Genomic DNA, 2,797 nt, shown 5'->3' with positions numbered 1-2,797 from the left:
ACACACACACACACACACAAGGGTTTAAAAGTGTGTGCGCTGCGTTGAAGCATGGCTTTCTCCCTCAACTTTTCATTCATATGCAGGTGTTGAGGCGAGTAGGGGGTCAATGAGTCACTTGCCATATCTGTTCACAAGAGATAAGTTGCAGGAGTTTTTGTCCCTCCGGCGGGCGGCTCAGCAGCAGGCCGAGTGGCTAGGTGAAACGAGGCAGCGGTGTGACAGTGGCCACACCAATGGGGATAGTATTCCTACGACTCCGCCCTGGATTCGTGCGCTGCGCCACTTTGTTGAACTGGAGAATACGATCAATCTCAAGATCGAGCGTCTGCACGAGCAGCAGCGGGCGTTCCTGCAGCCGAAGTTCCTCTCCGATGAGGAGGAGGCTGCGCAACAGCAGCAAATTGAGCACAACGCACAGGATATCCAGAAGCTGCTGCGGGAACTGGAGCGCATGGTGATGTCTGGCATGCGGCCTCAGGACCCCACTAACGAGGACGAGCAGCGGGCGTCGGTAAACGCCAAGAAGCACCTCTCCTCGCGGCTGTCGCAGATTATCCAGGTCTTCCGAGACGGGCAGGAGCTGTATGCATCACAGCTGAGGCGCTGCGAAGAGAAGGCGAGGCGGTACAAGCAGATCGGTTCCCACGAGGCGCATGCGCGGATGGAGGAGGAGGAGAAGGTCGCGCAGTACCTCGAGCTGGGATACACACAGGTGGATATTCAGGCCCTGCTCGTGGAAGAAGCGAAGCAGCAGGAAGTGAGTCGTGAGATACAGGAAATACTAACTAGTGTGACGGAGTTGCATGAGATGTTCAAGGACCTCGGCGCGATGGTAGTGGAGCAGGGAAGCGTGCTGGACCGCGTCGACTACAACGTGCAGCAGACGCAAGTGGATGTGGCGAAGGGGCTGGCGGAGTTGAAAAAGGCGCGAGAGAAGCAGGAGAGTTGTCGGGTAATGTGAATAGGGGTGAAGGACGATGGGCCTCGTTTTCTTGTGTTGCCTTTGGAGTTATTCCTGCCATGGTTGCTACTACCAGTGTTGTGCATTCACCCACCGTGCATTCGCGTGGGTGAAAGCGATTGTGTGTGTGGTTGGGTGTGTGAGAAGGGCGCTCGTTTTATGCTCCCGCTCCCCCGCTTTTTTTTCCCCGGACTTCTTTCTCTCAGTCTGTGTGTGTGTGTGTGTGCATGTATCCTGTTGTTGTTGAGTGTGTGCCCTTCTCAGCCTTTGTGTTCGTTTCTATTCGTCTCCCGCGCTGCAGAAGTGCGAAGCCGCTCACCCTTCACAAACACAGACACAAACAGACAGATATGCGTGCACTGACGGAGGACGAGACACGGCGGCTCTTCGACAAGCTCGCACAGTACATCGGGCCCAACACCGCGCAGTTGCTGCAGCGCCGCGGCGAGGCGGAGCCGTACGTGTTCCGACTGCACCGCAGCCGCGTGTGGCACATGCCGCAGCGCCTCGCCCGCCTTGCCAGCTGTGTCGCCAAGTCGAACCTTATGGGCATCGGCGTGCTCGTCGCGAAGGTGACGCACAACGGCCACATGCGCATTCAGGTCACCGCGCTTGACTACATCGCACAGTACGCGCTCTTCAAGGTGTGGGTGAAGCCGAACCAGGAGCAGAAGTTCCTCTACGGCGGCCACGTCACGCGCGCCGGGCTGGGCCGCATCACCGAGGCGACGCCCAAGTACCAGAAAGTCGCCGTCTTCTCGATGGGCGACGTCCCGCTTGGCTTTGGCGTCGCCGCGCTCGGCACGCTGGAGTGCCGCAAGTGCGAGATGAACGCGACGGTGCTCTTCCACGAGGCGGACGTTGGCGAGTACCTGCGCAACGAGGCGAAGCTCACATGAGCAGCTGCACGGCCGCAGTGCGTGAGAGCGAAGAGAGGGAGAAGGTCGCATGCTTATGCAGCAGCTGCTGCACACACGTGTAAGAGCGGGAGAGAGAGAGGGGGCGAGGGCGGAAAACAAGCCAGCGTCTCTCTGTTTCTCTGTTTTTTTAAAAGAAAAAAGGGTGAAAAGAAGTGACCTTCTTCACACCTGCGCTTCCCACCTGTAGGTATCCTGCGCATTATGTGGGGGTGGATGTGTGTCTCCGTCTTTGGTTGGTGTGCATGCATATACGACTGCGTCTATCTTCTGCGCCTTCTGCTTCTCCCGTGTTTTCTTCCTTGGTGGCTTGCCGGCTAGCTGCTGCATTTCACAGCAAGACGAGAAGGCCCGAGTAGGTGCCTACACACACAGACACACACACACACACACGCTGGTAGGTATAAGATATATATACGGGCCCTCTATCGTCTAGCACTGTTGTGTGTCTTTGTGCGCCATGAAGGGCATTGACATTTTTGCTCTCCTGCTTGGTCTTGTTCTGCTGTTCATTCTCTTCTTCGCCATCATGGGCTGCATTGCACGCCGCGCCAGCGGCAAGTCCTCCAGAACCGAGAGCATCGTTTAGAAAAACCGCCAGCGGAGTGAGAGGCTGCTGTCCATCATTGCTATTCTTGCTGCTCCCGCAGCAGCTGGTTGGTAACTGTGGCGGAGTGTTGCGGCTCTTCCGCACAGTGGCGTCTGCCGATACTGTGAAGAGGAATGGGGATATAATTCTTTTCTTTTCCCACAACAGGCCAAAGAAAAACAAAAAGAAGGAGTGGCATAAACCATGGCGATCAAAATCCGAAAAGAACACGCGTGTATGCATCTGAGTGTGTCTGTGCGTGTGCCTAATTGTGTCATACCAGAGGTCGTGGCAGAGCGAGAGGTCCCTCTTGTTTTTTTTTTTTTT

The 2,797-nt window shown here is 56.2% G+C and overlaps 2 protein-coding genes across 2 annotated transcripts; both read left to right on the top strand.

The window, feature by feature from the left end:
* Positions 1-109: 109 nt before the first annotated feature.
* Positions 110-964, top strand: DQ04_04821050 (putative vesicle-associated membrane protein, putative,syntaxin-like protein; the record flags this gene model as incomplete). Its single annotated transcript, XM_009313815.1, has 1 exon — positions 110-964. One exon carries the CDS (start codon positions 110-112, stop codon positions 962-964), a length of 855 nt encoding a protein of 284 aa, XP_009312090.1.
* Positions 965-1,314: 350 nt separating this feature from the next.
* On the top strand, positions 1,315-1,863 carry DQ04_04821040 (RNA-binding protein; the record flags this gene model as incomplete). Its single annotated transcript, XM_009313814.1, has 1 exon — positions 1,315-1,863. The coding sequence occupies one exon, from the start codon at positions 1,315-1,317 to the stop codon at positions 1,861-1,863; it is 549 nt and encodes a 182-aa protein (XP_009312089.1).
* Between the last annotated feature and the right edge of the window lie 934 nt (positions 1,864-2,797).

The sequence above is a fragment of the Trypanosoma grayi genome, assembly GCF_000691245.1.
Source record: "Trypanosoma grayi strain ANR4 Tgr_482_V1, whole genome shotgun sequence".
NCBI classification, from domain to species: Eukaryota; Euglenozoa; class Kinetoplastea; order Trypanosomatida; family Trypanosomatidae; genus Trypanosoma; species Trypanosoma grayi.
The sequence above is the reverse complement of the archived record's forward strand: the minus strand, read 5'-3'. Positions and strand labels throughout refer to the sequence as shown.